At 47.6% G+C, this 18431-nt stretch overlaps 1 protein-coding gene across 2 annotated transcripts in view; it reads left to right on the top strand.

The window, feature by feature from the left end:
- LOC146209484 (uncharacterized) overlaps positions 1–18431 on the top strand; it is a 200202-nt gene that overhangs the window by 157994 nt on the left and 23777 nt on the right. Inside the window, exon 13 of one of the 2 annotated variants that reach the window (XM_084600610.1) lies at positions 2212–2463. The exons of the other annotated variant lie outside the window; for it this stretch is intronic. Within the exon in view, the coding sequence (XP_084456736.1) occupies positions 2212–2265 (54 nt within the window). The 3' untranslated portion in view covers positions 2266–2463. Of the gene's footprint in view, positions 1–2211; positions 2464–18431 lie in introns of those variants that run through there. 2 annotated transcript variants of the gene reach the window in all.

Here is an 18431-nt window from a genome sequence, read left to right on the forward strand (position 1 = left end):
TCGCCGCAGGGGTTGTGGGCCGCTCTCTATGCCAGAAACCCAGACACTTATCCCAGTTCGCAGCACTACCACTCACAGTACAAAAGTCCTTCACCAATTTGACAACCCTGCCAATGCTTTCGTAGTCGGCACAGAAGACGCCAATATTATCGGCCTACACGAATATACGGACCTCTGCTGCATGCAAACGAAAAGTTCGGACACTGCTGCTCTCGATAATGCTCAGACAAAATGGTTCAGTATACAAGCGGAAAAGCAATGGCGACAGCGGGCAGCCTTGACGCACAGAGCGTTGCACTTGGATGCGCTCGCCCACCCTCTTATTTACTATCAGGCGCGTCGTGCAGCCTCTGTACGCCATTGCGACTCACTTGCAAATAACTGAGCCCACATTTGCATGCTCTAAAACTGATAACAAGACATCATGCGGCACCTTGTCGAAGGCTTTCTCTAGGTCAAGCTGGAGCATGGCAACGCTATCATGCAAGGCGTCGCAACACTCCAGCACAGACCGTGCCTTGTGGATATTAGTATATATGGTTCGGCCTTTAATGTCCCAGGTCTGATGAGGGCCTACTAATTCTTACATTACAGTTTGAAGCCTTTTAGCTAGAATTTTCATGAAGATCTTATAATCTGTGTTTGTCAGGGATATTGCTCTGCAAGCGGTAAGTTGTTGAAGCTTGTCTTCGTCAACGTTTTTTAGTATTAAAATTGTATGGGCTGTAAGAAAAGACGGAGGAAACATATCCCTGTCGTAGACCTCATTAAATATTGTTGTCAAAACTAGGGCGAAATTATCTTTGAAAGCCTTATAAAGGGCGGCTGCAATCCCGTCTGCTATTGGAGACTTTCCAGGGCTGAGGTCTTCTACGGCTTTATTTACGTCTCTCCTTTAGAGATTGGCAGCTCTAAATGTTTTTTTGTTTCGTCATCCAGCCTTGGAATAAGTGAGAGGAAACTGGACTTCAAGTGTTCGATTTTCCCTTTTGTGTGACTAAAAAGCTCCTCTCTATATTCGATTTATCTGAATAAACTACGCAATTCCATTCTATTTTTGATATGTCATTCTTGCGGGCGTGCTTGTTTTCCAATGCAAAAGCGCGTTTTGTGGGCATTTCGCCCGCTAACAGGCGCTGTGTCCTCGCCCTCACCATCGCACCCTGATATCTCTCCGTATCTACCTACGATTCCTGCTTGACGGAGTGGATTTCTTCCATGCCGAGCACGGCTGCTTGCACTCTTGCGACAGGTGAAACGTGAGGTCGTTTCTAAGTGCCTTTTGCTTTACCTTTTCTTGCTGTTTTATAGCACAGGATCGTTCAATGGCATTCATCTCTATTTCCTGTTTAAATATTTTCCACTTTTTCCTTTGAGATTCATTACTGGCAATTTGCATCTCATTTAAAGCTGGCACTATTTCTTCCACAACACCATAATCTTTCAGAAGCTTCTCATTAAGTTTCCAGTTTTGCCATACAAATTTGTTTCGTTTTCCATTTATTTTTCCAATCCCAAAGACAACAAGACAGTGGTCACTAAATGGCACTGGTTGTACGCGGTATTCACAGCAGTATTTTTTCATACTGTCAGCCCTGGGCGGGCTATTACAGGAGTGGATATCGAACTTGAAACCGAAAAAGAACACATCAAACAAACACTGAGATCAACACTAAATTTCATACTTAATTGTGTTTGCCACTTGAACAAAACAAAAACATTGTCATAGAAATCAAGCAGAACATAAAACATTGTGCAGTTTATCTAAAAATTTGCTAAGTGATTGTGACGTGACAACGGAGTTTGGTAACATTCCATTCCTTAATGGCTCTCGGAAAAAACTAAATTTAGAGCAATCATTTCTGACAGGCGGCATTGGGATGTACAAACTGTGACGATGGCGTGATGTTTCCCCTGTTTTAATCTCAAAGTATTTTGTTTGATCGATTTTCAAGTAGTGGTTAGCGATCTGGAAAAGAAACTTGAATCTGTCGCATTTGGTTCTAATGTCAAGTGTTTGCAAATCAGCAGATTTACACAAAGAAGTTGGAGAATCAGAATTACGATACCTATTAAATATAAACCTTTCTCCGAGACGCTGGATTCGTTCCAGCTTAGAACAGTTGGAAGCAGTGTACGGGTCCCAGACAACTTTTGCATATTCAGGGATAGGCCTAACTAGGCTTTTGAAAACCAGACTTTTTATTTCAGGAGTTGCACTGCACATATTGCGTCTCAAGCTCCAGAGTGCCTTGGAAGTCTTAGTACATACATTATCTATGTGTGAATTCCAGCGTAAGTCAGATGTGAGTGTTACTCCAAGGTATTTAAAATTACTTACTCTAGTTAGTAATCTACCATTAATGCTGTAACTGTAATCAAGGACAGTTTTCTTTCTTGTAATGGTCATAAAAACTGTTTTGTTTGAATTTAATACCATCTGCCACACCTTACACCATTCATGTATTTTCTGCAAGTTTTGAGTTCTGCCTGATCTTCTGGAGTATTAATTTGTTTATAAACGATGCAGTCATCTGCATACAGTCTAACTGGAACGCTCAAAGCAACAGGCAAGTCGTTGATGAAGATAAAAACAAGAGAGAGCCCAGAACTCTGCCCTGGGGAACACCGGAATCGACTGGCATGATGTTGGATTTATACTGTTGAACCTGAACATACTGTACTCTAGACGAAAGATATGACCTGAACCACTTAGTTATCGTTTCATTTTTAAATATGGCACTGATTTTTAGTAATAGTTTAGGGTGCGAAACCTTATCAAACGCCTTTGCAAAGTCCAAAATTACGATGTCTGTTTGCATGCGGGAATTAATTGACTGGGAAAGATCATGTACAGTTTCCGTGAGTTGTGTGATGGTAGAAAGCCCCTTGCGGAAGCCATGCTGGTTTACAAATAAGTGATTGTTACTCTCAAGAAAAGTTGATAAGTGAGCGTACATAATATGTTCGAGTAACTTGGAACACGTGCTAATGAGGGAAATGGGTCTATAATTTTCAACGTTACAAGTGGGACCATATTTATACACAGGCACTATTTTCGCACGTTTCCAGGCAACGGGAACACAACTACTGTCGATAGACGATTGAAAGATTTTGGTAAGAAATTTAGAATTCCACTCTGCATATCTATATAAGAATTCATTCGGGATACCGTCCGATCCTGAGTTCTTTTTTGTGTTGATGTTCAAAAGGAGTTTCAGAACACCTTCTTCCCTTATTTCTAAATCGGGTATAGGAGGGCAACCTGGAGGCTCAAAAAACGGCGATTCGCCGTCATCTTCAGTGAAAACAAATGCAAAAAATGAATTAAAACTTTCAGCTCTCTAGAGGCTCTCTTCTTCATTAGAATGATGAGATTTACCGCCGCCATTTATATATCGCCAGAACTTACTGGGCGCTTCAGTAAGAAATCTGGTGAGAGCCTGAATGTAAAAGGTATTTTTACTTTCTTTGACGAGTCGCTTTAACTCTTGGCTCATACGACATATGGAGGTTTTTAATTCAGGGCTTGGGTATTGTGAGCATCTTTTTCGTTTCCTTTTGAGCTGACGTTTTTTCGTGAATAATGTCTCTATTAATCCAAGGATGATTCCTTTTTGTTATTTTCGTGGTTTTAGGAATGAACATCTCAATTGCTTTCGCTGTCATGTTTGCAAAAAAATCCCACAACTTATCTGTGCCAAGTCCTTCTTGATATAAACACATGAATTCATCAAACGAGATTTCAAGGTAGTCCAGTAATCCGACATCATCAGCAGCCGCAAAATTATGGTATTGGTTCGGCAGATACGGTATGATATTAATTCGGCAGGTACGTATGCTCTAGCCAAACGTGTGTGACTTCTTTCCTGGAAATGAGTGAAACGCGCTCCAGTAGCGTTTCCGATGCAATCGCCCACATCATCAAGATAACAATGCTCAATTATGTCCCTCAAACAGGTAATACTCGCATCTCGGTAAGGCGTAGTCTTGTCTCGGGCCGTGCATACAATGGTCAGGAAATTAGCAGCGTATTTGTATCTTCGGGTTTGCTCAACGAAAATACAAAATGTCAGTAGCAGAGCGTAGTTTCGATCCACGAATCTCTGGGTTATGGGTCCTGCGCGCTTCCACGGCGCCATTCTGCTATGTAACGCACCAAACACAGCGCGTCATTTAAATTCAAAGCGTATGCCGGTTTGTCTGCAGCTGATTGCATTGTCTTCATTGCATGCCGTGCAGGTAACGGCACTCACAGAGACGCGAAGCATGCTGGTTGGACTCTTGCGTCACAGTCTTCCATTCCAGTCCAAAAGCCCTCGGCGCTGTCCTCAATTTAGGTAGAACCTTTTTCGTTAACCTCCACGTTTCTGCCTCATAGGTAAATACCGGTAATATACACCTGTTATATGCTTTCGTCCTGAGGGATACTGATAAGCTTCTATAGTCATGACCTGCTAGTACTTATCAGATGCCCTCTATCCCAATCTTATTCTCATAGTTATTTGCCTTTCGTGATCCGGATCTGTGGTTACTAACTGCTAAAAGCGTACGTATTCCCTTACCATTTCCAGCGCCTCGCTATCTAATGTAAAATGCTGCTAACTTCCAAAGGTGTTTAATAAATGAGTAATAAAAATTAATACATAAATAAACACATTGTTCCATCGCTGCCGCTTTTATAGGCGCTGCTGTGATGCTGACGTCATTCCAAATGAAATAGAAAATGGGCATCATTTCGAGAGACATCAGCGTGATGATAGCATCATAAAGGCAGCAAGTGAGTAATGACAAAAATCACGAGGCAGCGGGTCCAAACCTCAGCGATAGCCTTTGCCACTTGCAGCGCTCACCACTTAACCCTAGCAGCCTCAATGGCTGCTATGTGCAGCCAGAAGTGCAATAGTCAGTTCGCTTCCCACGGGCGCTTGAAATCCGCGGCTATCTCACGAACAGTGAGAGTGAGCAATGCCAGAGGAATAAATGGCTTCATACAGAATACGGGCCCTGAACACGTTGTGATTGTTAAGTTATCGCTGTTTTCCTTTTTTTTTGCACGATACTCTACATTTGGAAGGAGCATTCTTCGAGAAAACATGCGGCACTAAATTAGCCCAAAACGTCGCGCAACGTTAAAATATTGCATCAGGCCATATATCTTTTCTTCATTCTGTGCGCGTTTGTTTCTTAATCACAGCACGCGGACACTCGTTGACTATATAGCGACCTCCACGTATATATTGCATTCTCAAAGAAGTGAAGAAGAAGCCGACGGGAGCGGACGCACTTCGAGTGGGCTCGGCTAACAAGAAAGGAAATTTTCTGGAAAATCCAACAAATCCTGGAAAGTTTGTTTCGAGGACCTTCCTGAAGTCATCCGGAATTCACCGAGGCCTTTCTCAAACCCGTGAGTGTTTTATTGGACATCGAAATGGGCTTTTGAAGCTCCTCGGCGGCGGCCATGCTAGGCGATGCGAGGCCTAGTAATGCCGATCCAGAGCGCATGGATACCTTAGACCAAGGCGAAGCGGGATCTAGTGGTCTGTGTTCAACAACCGCTAACCCAGCTCACTCTGCTAAACACCAGGGAATGGAATTAGACGTCCAAATCCAAACTTCTAATGACATGGAAGAGGGTCATGCCTGGACGCCGGATGATGACCTTTACTCCAACTGGCACGTAAACATATGCAAGAAGAATCGTCAAAGGTTAGCAAGAGGCGAACAAGTCGTGATCGCAGGAAAGATCTATGCTCCCCCGACGCACTTGCTGCAAACCGTCGTGAAACCGAAGAAAACGATAGCATCGCCAGTACAGCCGGCTATGGATCAAACAACATCTCAGAAGAGGAGGAAATTACCACCCCTTCCTAAAACTGTCTATAAGGTGATAATAAGACCCAAGAAGGGCATGGAAGTCAGAAAATTCGTTCCTACCCAGTTCTCAAGAGCCATCGTGGCTGCCTGCAACAACCCGGAATTGTGCGACTTCTCCAAATTTATTGTGAGACCCCGCAAAGGATCGAACATCATCATAGTCAGCACTCCTTACGACGAGACTGCGGACGCCATACGGCACATCAAGAGTTTGACCTTGGAAAACAAGGCTTACGAAGTCAACGTCTACCTGGCGGCGCCTGAGGACGTCATCAGAGGAGTTATTCATGGAGTGGATCCAAACACACCATCAGAGGAGCTTCTATCAAACATCCGACTACGCACACAAGGGGTCGAGCTCGTTCAAGCACGAATGTTGGGAAAGTCTCGCACGGTGGTGCTAACATTCATAGGCCCCATTCTCCCCCGCTACATCATCTATTACGGGGGAGAGACGGCATGTTACCCATATCGACCAACCCAACAGATCTGCCAAGACTGTCTCAAGGCAGGCCACAGAGCGGATGTCTGCCCAACACCCAACGCCAACGTATGTCGGAACTGCGGCCTTCATGAACCAGAGAAAAACCACACCTGTGAAGCCAAGTGCGTGGCCTACCAGGGAAACCACCCAACGGGAGACAAGGCCTGCAAGCAGCGCCTCAGGGCACATATCGGACGTTACAACAACAAAGCTAAACAAAGCAATAACAATCAGCAACCGAAGCCCCCCAAGCAGCACGTCAGCCGGAGAGATCAGCAGATCAAGCCGATGGAGCGCCGCTGGTTTTTATCGGAGGAGGAGGAACAGCAGCTGGCAGAGAAACAGAGACCCCAGTCCCGATCGAGATCCAAGGGACGGGACTTGACAGCCTACTATTCCCAACAGAAGACACAACAGATCAGGTCCAACCAGCAGGGACCACCAGAAGCGATAGGGGCGACGCCAGACAAGCTAGAGCACGACAGCAAAAGGGTAAGCTGGGCTCAGGTTGCCTCTCCCACTACTCTAAACGGGTATGGTCCATGCCAGGATTGCACTTGGCTCGAGGAGCAAGATAGACAACTGAAAATAAAACTATCAGAACAACAGAAACGCCTGAATAAGGTGGAACAACAACTACAACAACTGCTACAAATGGGTCAGAAGCAAACTGCCCCCCAACCCTCATCAATAGTATCGATACAGCCACAACCGGTACAAAATGCTGTAAACACCTCCGCATCTCAACCTCAACAGGCGAGTGTACTCCAAACGCAACGGCAGAAAACGCTTATGCAAACTCTCGGACTTCACACTCAAGAAAACGCACCAAGCATTCTTACTCAAATGCAACAAATGATTATTCAAATGCGGCAGACCATGACACAACTAACCAAACAACTCCAAGACCAACAAATTGCCACGCAAACTCAATTTGCGGCAGTTCAAGAAGAATTCAATTCGAAAATCCAAATAATAACTCAGGGGGTGCGAAAACGCACGGGAATCCCCGATGACCCTCGACTAAAAACCCACCGAAGGTCCGCTGGCATGACAGATCTCAGCGACTGCGAGTCAGTGGCGAGTAACGCTGATGGCTGCCTCCCCTAATCGGCAACCAAACCACCTAGAGCTCTGGCAGTGGAACTGTCGCTCCTTCAAAAGGAAACGCAGCTCCCTGCAGATGTTTATTCAAATTCAACCGATACCTCCGGACGTCATCTGTCTCCAAGAAACAGGATGCACAACATACCTCAAAGGATACCTCACATACACCCATGAGACGGCACCTAAAATAGCTACACTAGTGGCCCCCACACTAACAGTCATACCGCACGACCATCCCTTCAGTGAAATTAATCAAGTTCTCATCGAGATCATCTCTCAAAAAAGAAGAAAGCAGAGTGTTTTTGTTCTAAACCTTTACAGTCCTCCAAGCAACACGCAGGAAGATTTCAAGCCACTTTTACTGGAATGCACACGCATAGCGGGAACGAACCCCCTTATTATTATGGGGGACCTAAACGCTGTACATATAGGAACGCTGTACATACGGCATGGGGCTACCACAAGGACACCCCGAAGGGAATCAAGTTGTTGGAAGCTGCTGAGCAGCTGGACCTCTGTCTTATGACGGACACCATGTCCCCCACTAGAATAGGAAACAGTGTAAGCAGAGACACCTGCCCAGATGTAGCTTTCACCAAAAACATAAGACATTGCACCTGGACCAATCTAGGAGAAACACTTGGCAGCGATCACAAAATCCTTAGCTTATCCTTAATAACAACCCGTATGAAAAGGAACATTGGCTCTACTAAAATAACAGACTGGGATAAGTTCAGACAAATTTGACGGCTACACGACGGCATCACAACAATTGAAGATTGGGTTCAAAGCCTGAAGGTTGCTCATGCAAAAACGACCAAGACTATCAACACAACGACAAAAACCCCAGAAGTAGACAGACATCTCCTACATTTATGGGAAGCCCGAAAAAGTCTATTAAAACGGTGGAAAATGCAAAAATTAAATAGAAAACTTAAAATGAAGATAGCACAGGTTACGGCTGAAGCACAAGAGTATGCTATAAAGCTCGCCAAGCAAAACTGGGCAGATTTCTGCAACTCGCTGAAAGGTACCCTAAGCGCGGCTAAAGCATGGTCAATATTAAGAAGCATGATAGACACATCAAAAACCAAAACGGCCACAAGAAGAACCCTCCACACCATAGCCCATAAATACCCGGGCACAGATGCAGAGTTAATCACCACCATGCACAAGAAATACATAGGAGACCCTACTCCGGCTTGCCAAACTTCATATGCGGGTCAACGAAACCCCTCCCTTGACTCCCCCATAACACTGGCGGAGGTCTACTCAGCCGCCCGTACATTTACAAGAAACACTGCCCCTGCAGGAGACAAAGTCACCTACGCTATGATTAGGAACTCAAGCACCGAACATCTGCAAGACCTAACCAAGTACATCAACGAAGAACTGTGGGAGAAGGGACAGGTCCCATCAGCTTCGAGACACGCGGATATCATCACCATACCAAAGGCTGGAAAGCCACCGGCTGTGGAGAGTCTCCGTCCTATCTCCCTCACTTCTTACCTGGGAAAACTCTATGAAAAAGTAGTCCACCTAAGGCTCCAAAATTACATCGACGAAAACAACATCTTTCCTTCCTGCATGCTGGGCTTCCGCAAGGGACTCTGCACGCCAGATGCTTTCCTCCGGATTAGGGAAGAAGTCATCAACGCCATACCCCGAAAAGGCGAAAATTTCATTCTGGCACTAGATCTCAAAGGAGCATTCGACAACATTGGCCACCAAACCATATTGCAAGAATTAAACAATATCAACTGCGGGGAGAAAATTTTCAAATACGTGAAAGCTTTCCTCTCAGATCGCACAGCCACCATAGGAATTGGAGAGATCCGATGACCAAAAGTACCCATGCCGAACAAAGGTACACCGCAGGGTTCTATAATCTTTCCAATGCTATTTAACATAGCAATGATAAATTTAGCAAAAAAACTGTTGACCCGCACTGATATTGGCTTCACTTTATACGCGGACGACATCACCATCTGGGCTACTCAGGGATCCTTGGCGCAAAAAGAAGAAGCTCTGCAAGCCGCTATAGACTTAGTCGAGGAATTTGCCGGGGAGCGTGGTCTTCAATGCTCCCCAGAAAAATCCGAACCTATCAGGGTACACAGAAGAAATTACAAGTCCCCAGGAGAAATTCAGCTCTCTCTAGGAGACCAGATAATTCAAGAGGACAAGATCAGAGTTTTGGGGCTGTGGTTGCAAAGCAATTTGAGAGTGGATTATACAATCAAAACACTCAAAACCGCAGTCAAACAAATTTCCAGAATGATTAGAAGGGTGACCTCGCACCGGAAAGGGATGAGGGAGGAGGACACCCTGCGCCTTGTACAGGCCCTAGTCGTTAGCAGGATTACCTACGGGCTCCCATATCATGAAATTAGATTCACTGATAAAAGGGCCATTGACACTATCATAAGAGGAGCCTATAAAATGGCCCTAAACTTCCCGCCAACAACATCAACGGAACGTCTTTGGGCACTCGGAGTGCACAACAACTTCGAGGAGCTCAAGGAGGCGGTTCTAGAGAGTCAGAAACAAAGCCTAACAACAACGCAGGCGGGTAGGGAAATCCTGTCAAAACTAGGGCTATGGCAGGCACTAAGAACTTCTGAGATCAAATCACAAATTCCGACATCCACAAGAAGCAACATCTATGTGAACCCTATACCCAAGCACATGCACCATGAGTTACAAAAGGGTCGAAGGAAAGCAAGAGTCAAATCATTGGAAAAACAATTGTCTAAAGACGCGGAAGTTGTCTACGTGGACATAGGGGCTTACGGCGAACCTGGCAAGTTCACAATAGCTGCAGTTGACCACAAGAAGAGGCCAATTATTCAGGCTTCGATCTATGCCAAGGATCCTGCGGAAGCGGAATCACTGGTAATAGCCATAACCATAAAAACAAGACAACCAAAATAAGTCATCACACGTAGGGACGGACTCCCAACCAGCCTGCAGGGACTACCTGGCCGGAAAACCTCACAAAAGAGCGTGTGCAATATTAAGTTCCATCTCCCAGACGCACACAATTACATGGACACCTGGACACGAAGGCCTAGAAGGAAATGAGGTAGCAAATGATCTAGCCCGAGCTCTCACAAACCGGGCGGATCCCCATCCCTACCTCACCCCTCTCCTAGGACCCTACGGCGACAGGCTGAAACACCTACGGTTAGAAAGAAGAATTTTCTCACCACCACACAAACATCTTCCTTCCTCGGACACTATAGACTGGAGAAAAATACAAACAAACACATTCCCTAATCTTCAAATTTTAAATAAGATAAGCCCAACAAAATACGCGAGTTACTGTCCTTGGTGCGGTGCAAGCCGCACACTCTTTCACATCTCTTGGGAATGCCAGGACAAACCTGACCCAACGTTAATAGTGCCATGCCCGACACACGAGCAGTGGGAGGCGGCCCTGACCAGCGACAACCTGGACCAGCAAGCCCGGATTATCCAGCTAGTCCGCAAGTCAGCTGCTGCCAGCGGAGCCCTGGACTAGGGGCACCGACCACCCAGCTCCTGCGAATATTTACTCATTATATGCTCATTAAAAGTTTTCTCTCTCTCTCTCTCAAAGACACCTGCCATCCAAAAGCCTTTCAATAGAAGTGGCTTGAGGTGGATATTACATGCGTCATCATTTTCTGTAACGGCAGTGACGCCTCAAGATACGTGCGGGCCGAAACAACCAGTCCACTGCAGTGGCGCCTCGATGCCTATGTAAACATGAAGTGTCACACAAGGAAGTACAGTGACATTACGTCTCTCCGCTACACAAGGCTTGACCGGCCACACTGACCATCACAGCACAAATAAAGAGCCATGATTTAAAATTTTCAGCATTTCTAGACGGAGCAGACGTCATCTAACTTAAATACCGAAAACATGGACCACCTGAGCCAAAACCTTGTTCCTAAAAGTAGTGACACAAAGCTACAGAGGGGATGCGTAACAGTTTATGACTCATGAATTTCAACAAAGTTCGCATGGATTCTCTTTTTTTTGTTAGTCCTTTCTTAACTTTGGCTCCGCTGCAGTCTAAGTTGTGTCGCCCACTGTCCTCCAGCCAACGCATTCGCTTAGCATTCCTGATAAGAACTCGTGAAAACCTGCGAAAGACGAATCGGCGCGCCGCGCAGTGCAGTGGCGAACGAAGAGCCAGGTGGTCGAAATTGCCTTAGCCCTCCACTACAGTGGCTCTCACAGGCTGAAGTTATTTGGATTATAAGGCCTCATAAACCCTTCATCTTGTTTTTTTCATGCAATTACCTCTCATTATTTAAATATTTCGATTGTTCTCTTTCGCTATGTAATTTATTATTTCCCTTCTCCTCACTTTTTTGTTTTCATCATTTTTCATTTCCTTTTTTTCATCGCGTTTTCCTTTATTTTTTTTTCTTTGTATTTCACTTTTCTTATTTTGCGTATTTCCTATCAACAGCTTTATCTATCCATTATTAACATTTCTTCTTTTTCTTACTCCTTCTTTCTGCGTTCATTTAGTGGTTCTTCTTCCTTCGTTTCCCTACTTCTTTCTAACCTTCCTTCCTTCTGGACAGCGCGAAGGACCTCAAGGTGTGGTATGCAAATTCCAGGGGCGGCGGCCGCCTCGTCACCGCAAGGTCTCGGCGCGCCGCACGTTAAACCAGTGAAGCAGTCGAGTCGACCGGCGTTCCCACGCAAACGCGTGCACCCGGCTCTCGTGTACAATCCGCCAAAAGATGCGGGACGGAAAGCCAGAGCCAACGACGGGAAAGAACGATGAAAGAAACAAAAGCCTGGAGGCGAAAGGCAGAGGCGAGTTGTGGGCGTCGGACTCTCACGAGTGACGTCAGAGGCATCCCCGCCCTGTTTTCTCCGAGGAGCGGCGTAGCTGCGAGACGCACACGAGACCGCGAAGACAACACCGATCACTTATCTGAGCCGTGCAGTATTTTAGTTTTCGAACTCCTGTCCGCTGTGGATCACCTGCTGATATGGAACATGGCAGTAATGAATCTTTTAACTAGGTTTTCGTTGAAAAATGGTCGGAGTAATCCCGGATAATTAAGACAATAGCAGAGCGTAGAAGCCATAGCTCGCACCTGAATTATATACACTGACCGTAAAATGTGGTCTCAAATGCTCAGTGTGTTGATATAATTTTGCTAGTTTGCACTAATCATTGGTTAACGGTATATCTCGCCGCGGTAGCAAGACTAGGACAGGACACGCATGGCACAAGGCTGGGCTTCAGCGTAGTATTAAAAAACAACGCCTTGGCTCAAAATCATCCGCTTGCTTTGTTACATTTTGCCCGCTGCGGTGAACAAGTGGTTAGAGCGCTCGACTACTAAACCCAAGGATGCGGGATCGAATCCCGACGCGGCGGCCGCTTTCCAATGGAGTCGAAAAGCGAGGCGCCCTAAAGAACCCCAGGAGGTTAAAATTTCCGGAGACCTCCACTGCGGCCTCTTTCATAACCTGACTCGTTATGGGACGTTAAACCTTATATATCAAACCAACGTTTGCCTCCTTTTTAAACAGGCAGCGTGAAAGAGGAGCTTGTCAAATGGTGATACTTTTAGCACATTGTGCACTAATCTAGGAAATGTGCAAATCCTTCAGTTTCTGTGACTGAATTGCCACCAGGCATAAAATTACCCGCGGATAGAAGAGTGGCGTCAAACGTGTTCAACATCCACCGTTGATCTGTTTGCCGGAGAGCCACGGTTTTTCCTCATTGTTTCTGCTTTAAAAGAAAAATAAGCAAAGCCTGCATATACTTTTTTTTATATGTGTCGCCCTAGCCTTTCTCTCCTAGTCTGTTTATAGGTAGGAAATTCCTGAAAGTAAGAGAGTTGGCGTTATAAGCTTACATGGCAGAACGTTTGTCCTCAATTCATCGTTTTGGAGAAAGCGTTTAAAGTCAATTCCCTCTCACTGTGACATCGGAATCTCAGTAGAGGAATGCCTCTGCATTTTGGTTCTTTAAGATGCTGTCAGCATGGCCAGAAAGAATTGTGGAAAGTATATTTAGCTGCCGAACGGCGTATTTACAGTACAACTAAATCCTCTTCCGAAGGCAGGATTAATTTGATGGCGATGCGATCTGCTTTCTTTGTAGAAAACCAATGTGGCGCAGTGGAATAGATTACAATCGTTGCAATGACTATAAAACAAAACTAAAATAATCCCCCAAGCCTGTTTGCATTCTGTTTCAGTATAAAATGCGTCTAAAACGCACGGTTATTCTACAAACACAAAGGCATCGAACCTGGTGCCATGTGGAGGGATACCAAATGCACGGGCGAAGATGAGGTAGTAACCATCACCAACGCCTGCCCCAAACCTAATGCCACCCTTACTCATCCCCCGCTACCACCTCGGAGGAAGTCGAAGAGGCCGCCGTTGAACTAGCCATCATACCTACCTTCTGTCCAACTCCAAACCTGCAATACTAAATTTTACGCCCGGGAACCGGGCGCCTCTGCAATTTGCTTCTGAACTGAAGCCCCCAAGAACTGCCCCGCCACATGAAGCTTAAATGTGGGCACCTATACGCACTCCGGAAATCTAGTAAGCCCCGCCGGGGTGGTGCAGTGGTAACACGCCCGACTACTGGGCCAGAGTACCCGGGTTCGAACCCGACCTCGCCGGCTGCATTTCGATGGAGGCGAAATGAAGAGGCGTCGTGTGCTGTGCGATGTCAGCGCACGTTAAAGATCCCCAGGTGGTCGAAATTACTCCGTAGCCCTTCACTACGACTCCTCTTTCTCTCTTTCCTCTTTCACTCCCACCTTCCTCCCTTCCCTTACGGCGCGGTTGAGGTGTCCACAGAAATAAAATGAAACAGTTACCGCGCCTTTTTCTTCCTATAAATCAATCAATTAATTAATCAAATCTAGGAAGTAAGCAGCCCGCCAATGCTTTATACAAAGGTTCTAACAACTGGGAACCGGCGATCTCCGATATAGTGTTCCCGCGAGAGCGCATGCACTCTTTCAGTGAGCTGACACAGGCCTATAAGGTCAAGAGTAGGCTCTATGTCCCAAACCTCACCCCTGCTTCGGCAATCATGGCCAGACACCTTTGAAGCGCGTCCAAACGAGCACCTAACTTCGCTATACATACGCTTTCGCAATCACCGGGTCCACACAAGCCCTTCTGTACTCTCATTTATTACCCCAGAGCTACCCTCGATCATATCCTCTTCCACTATGCCATAGATCCTCCACAGTGAGGCCTTGAGCATCTTATGACTCGAGCCCCTTTTGTTGTGCTCCGAGAACAGGGTCAGGTAAGCCACCGCCACATGCGAGGCTACCAGCCTCATTAACTTTCGGGACATCAACGTTTGCGTACAATGGGGGGCCCAGGGACCTGCGTGTCTGAAACTGCTCTATGTATAACACACAAATAATGTTTGAACAACAAAGGGATCAGAGCGAGCAGGAGGTGATTAGTTGAAAAGGTCGGCCGATTAACCTCAACGCCAAAGTAGAAACGCTCCGGTTGCGGTTAGGCACGGAACTGCTGCTAAACTTTCATATTCACCAAACAAGCGTGGCAAGACTTCCTCGAAAGGCACACCTGACTTGAGCCTTGTGGCTGCCAGTCAAGGTTCTGTGCAGTCGCATCAACAGATATTTCAAACTGTTTTTAATTAAGTTTTGCCATCTCTGCTGAATAAAAAATAAATATAGGGAGTGTTGAGCAGCCCTAGCTTGTTCTCTGCACGTTCGTTTGTTCTTTTTTTTGTTATTTGCGTGCTCTCGGGGGCTCATGACATTCGAGGGAAGAGTATAGGTAAATAGAACAGACAACAAGAAAGCAGAACAAATCACTTACTGATGTTTTGAAGCCAATGCTATCGGTGATGGCAGCAGCAACAGACCATTCATCGGTGGAGAACGCAAGCTTTGTCCTTTTCGCCTTCACTGCGCATGGGCGCACGGAACACAATGAAAGCATTTCTGGTGCTTCGTTTCCACAAATGGTCAAGTCAGTGCAGATTAACGAATCAAGTTTAGAGCTAAAGCTTGTGTCGTGTTTTTTTTTTCAAGCTAGAGCTAGGTTTCTAAATTCGAACAGTTACGCAGTGTGCACCTCAACATTAAAAACAAAAGCACCTTTAAGTCATATGTTCTGGCCCTGCCGTGGTGGCACAGTGGCTTAGACACCCGACTACTGTATACCGGCCCCAACAACAACAAGCTTGCACCGCCTCTGGGGGCGGTAGACGCTAGTCGGAACAGCCCCCTTTCTTCGACTCTTCTGTTGTTTTCTCTCTCGCGGAGCCGCCGTCCCGAGTAAATTCAATTTGGCCATGATGCGCCTGCCGGCCTAGCTGGGTGCTGTCGAGGGCGTACAGCATGCTCTGTACGCCGACGACATCACCCTGTGGGCTACACAGGGCTCGCTTGGAGACATTGAAGCCAGCCTGCAGCAGGCGGCGACTATAGTAGACCGCTATGCTAGTCGCTGCGGCCTTCGATGCTCCCCACAGAGATCGGAATTTGTGCGCATCTGCCCCTCTCCCAAATGCACTACTAAAATTCAACTTACTCTTCAATCAGGTCCAATTCCAGAAACACAAAAGTCCGAGTACTGGGACTCTTCATTCACCAACACCGCAAGCCAGACACCACATTGGCTAAACTCCGCAAGGTGGGGGACCAGGTGGGCCGCATGGTCCACCGGGTTTCCAATAAACGCGGGGGGTTACGAAGCAAGGATACCTTGCGGCTGGCAAACGCCTTCGTAACCAGTCGAAGCCTGTATTCGACTCCATATCTCCACCTGCGGAAGCAAGATGAGGATGCCCTCGAGGTCATTCTCCGCAAAATCATTAAGCAGGCCCTCGATATTCCGGTGAATACCTCAAACCAGCGCCTCATGGCGCTGGGAAGGGTGAACACCTTCAGGGAATTGAGGAGCGCACCTCACAAATCAATATACGCGTTTGTCGCAGACGCAGTCGTGCCGCCGCCTTCTTGCCCGGCTCCACATCAAACATACGACACTTATGGAAGAACGGGCACGCATTCCAGCGCTGTGGAGATGCGCCCTCCGCGTACGCCCTCTTCCCGCCAAAATGGCACGCGAAGACCATGATGGCAGACGCCTGGCGCGGGCGGAAGCCCTGGCACGCCATTATGGTTCTAAACCCGGCGTTTTTTATGTGGACGCCTCTGGCCCGCACCATGGGGGGTGGTACACGGCCGCAGTCGTCCACGAGGCGTAAACAGTCAACAGTCTTAGCTTCAGGGCCCGTAACATGAGCGTCCCGAGTCGGGACGCTCATGAGAACACATGAAGGGTGTTGGTTGCTTAAGACAGCAGGACGGTGGCCATGGAAGTCGGAATCCGCTAAGGAGTGTGTAACAACTCACCTGCCGAAGCAACTAGCCCCGAAAATGGATGGCGCTCTAGCGTCGCGCCTATCCCCGGCCGTCGCTGGCAGAGTAGCACGAACTGTGGGGGTGCTAAGCCGCGACGAGTAGGAGGGCCGCAGCGGTGTGCGTTGAAGGTGTCGGGCGTGAGCCCGCCTGGAGCCGCCGCTGGTGCAGATCTTGGTGGTAGTAGCAAATACTCAAGTGAGAACCTTGAGGACTGAAGTGGAGAAGGGTTCCATGTGAACAGCAGTTGAACATGGGTCAGTCGGTCCTTAGGGAAAGGAGAAATCCTTTCAGAAGCGGGCGCGTTTGTGCAGCTCTGTCTGTCGAATCGGAGACGCCCCGCTGCAACCGAAAGGGAATCGGGTTAACAGTCCCGAACCCGGCTATGGAGATCGGTCCTTCGGGGCCCAGTGCGGCAACGCAAACCAGCTCGGAGACGCCGATGGGAGCCCCGGGAAGAGTTTTCTTTTCTCTGTAAGGAGATCGAGTCCCTGGGATGGGTTCACCCCGAGATAGGGACGGTGGCTCCGTAGAGCAGTGCGGCTCTTGCGCTGTCCGGAGCGCTCCTGTCGGCCCTTGAAAATCCGAGTGAGGGAGTGTGATTTTCGTGCCGGACCGTACCCATATCCGCAGCAGGTCTCCAAGGTGAACAGCCTCTAGTCTCTAGACCAATGTAGGTAAGGGAAGTCGGCAAAACGGATCCGTAACCTTGGGAAAAGGAATGGCTCTGAGGGCTGAGCCGGTCGGGCTGGGGTCCAGAAGCAGGAATGGCACTGCACCGGGACTGGGCGAGGCTCGCCGCCGTAAAAAGCGGTGCGGCCGAGCCCGGACCAGCGTCGGGACCTTCCTGTGAAAAGCCACAGCTGTGCTTGTTCCGGGGGCTATGTGCCCGAGGTTCTTGCTTCGGCCGGCAGAAAACAGCCAACACAGAACTGGCACGGACCGAGGGAATCCGACTGTCTAATTAAAACAAAGCATTGCGATGGCCGTTGATCGGTGCTTGACGCAATGTGATTTCTGCCCAGTGCTCTGAATGTCAACGTGAAGAAATTCAAAAAAGCCCGGGTAAACGGCGGGAGTAACTATGGCCCTCCTGTGACTCTATGGGGATCGATGGTTGAGCTACCTCCACGTGGTGGTCCCTGGCCCTGAGCAGCTGTCTGTCTGGCTCGGGGAGTGCTAAAAGCCAACCGAGACTAAGGAGGAGCGACGACACTGGTCTCCAACTAGCCAAAGTCCTCTGCTGAGAGGCTAGTTGAACAAGCAGAGGCAAGCGAAGACTGCAGGGCGACGATTCCTGCGGTCCGGCAAGTGCGGCTCGTCAAGAAACCGAACTCAGAGTCAGAAGCCATCCCCTGATGGCTACTCCGCACTCACAGGTGTGCGGGGAGGAACCCGGCGCCGAGGAGAAGAGGAGAAGGAGGAGACCCAAGGAGAAGAACCAAGGAGAAGGAAGAAGACCAGAACTGGAACGCACGGATTGCCTGTGTGCTAAGGGCCTGGCCCCGGCGAGCTCTCCCACACGTAATGTGCTTCGGGAGAGCTCACCGGCCCTCAGC

Source organism: Amblyomma maculatum, chromosome 1 (assembly GCF_055883805.1).
Source record: "Amblyomma maculatum isolate TAMU_Amacu chromosome 1, ASM5588380v1, whole genome shotgun sequence".
NCBI lineage: Eukaryota > Metazoa > Arthropoda > Arachnida > Ixodida > Ixodidae > Amblyomma > Amblyomma maculatum.